This window comes from Anneissia japonica, unplaced genomic scaffold (genome assembly GCF_011630105.1).
Source record: "Anneissia japonica isolate Jap-2015-1 unplaced genomic scaffold, ASM1163010v1 scaffold59482_len3624_cov127, whole genome shotgun sequence".
NCBI lineage: Eukaryota > Metazoa > Echinodermata > Crinoidea > Comatulida > Comatulidae > Anneissia > Anneissia japonica.
In genome coordinates this window covers 2,188-3,354 of record NW_022742443.1, presented here as the reverse complement: position 1 = coordinate 3,354, position 1,167 = coordinate 2,188, and the positions used below count along the sequence as shown (strand labels likewise).

At 33.4% G+C, this 1,167-nt stretch overlaps 1 protein-coding gene across 1 annotated transcript in view; it reads right to left on the bottom strand.

The window, feature by feature from the left end:
- Positions 1 to 965: 965 nt before the first annotated feature.
- The window catches only part of LOC117119153 (solute carrier family 13 member 2-like), a 1,968-nt gene continuing 1,766 nt past the window's right edge, over positions 966 to 1,167 (bottom strand). The window contains exon 4 of the mRNA XM_033263963.1: positions 966 to 1,120. Coding sequence (XP_033119854.1) covers positions 1,012 to 1,120 — 109 coding nt within the window. The 3' untranslated portion in view covers positions 966 to 1,011. The remainder of the gene's footprint in view (positions 1,121 to 1,167) is intronic.

Genomic DNA, 1,167 nt, shown 5'->3' with positions numbered 1-1,167 from the left:
TATATTATTGGCTGGGTCCTACTTGTTAAATATTTCCGGTTTTTCAATAAAGTGGAAGAAAGATAGAAAGAAAAAAAGATATCCGTTTTGCATTGTTACGAAAGAATAATGATTTTGAAGAAATTTTACAAGAGAATTTACATATAATTATATAATGTCTTGGTAAGATCGCATCTCTATTGGGTTTGAAAGACACACATATTATACACAAAGATACTTTGATAATACCAAAAATCAATTAAAAAAATGTTGGTTTTTTTTTAATTTCTTATTTAATTTTTTTCCTACTTGTTTGCTGCACAAACTAGGCTATCGCTGTTTATGGGTGAAGGTGGACAAAAGAAAGATAACTTTCCTCAACAACCATTCATCTGGAAAACGAGAATCCGTCCCGGATCATTAAATAGTTTTTTTAACATGTCATCTTTATTACCGGTACTTTCTACACAAATGTAGGCCTTCAGCTTTGTATCCTTTGAGTTATCGACAAACACGTTTTGATAGTTTTGTATCGTCGGGTGATAAATATGTTTTCGATTTGATACACTGATAGTAGGGTAATATATAATTGTTCTATTGTTGTCACTATTTTTACCCTTTCGCCTACCTTGATTTTGCATGCACGCAATGCATGGACCGTTAAAAAAAGTACTACCACAAGGCAGGGGGCGCCCTTATTAGAATTCGAATAGAGTTCGACTTTTTAAGGACGCGCCCCCATCTTGGCAGTACCTTTTGAAATAGGATTCCAACGAAACCACGACATACAGTAATCGGACCACTTAATCTTTGCTTTCAGTAACCACGAACAGAAAATGCCTGACACATTTTTTTTAGTTAGGCCTATAATATGTGGTGCTGGTGCCTGCAGACTAAAAATCCCCAAAATAAAGGTAATAAATTCATCAAATCAACAGTTTTTGTCACAAAATTTGATAATCTGGACAGAGCTCTAAGAATATATATATATTTTTTTTCCAAAAAAACATGAGAGATTATAAAAAGGTCAACTTACTTATCTTTAAACAAAACCGACCAACCAGAAATGAATTTAGGATCACGTGTTAACCATAAAAGCATGAGAACAACAAAGTGGCCCAGAACTGCTTTCTCTGCGAAACTGGAAAAAATATATTAAAAGATAAAGCTTCATGTGTGTTTGTAAAC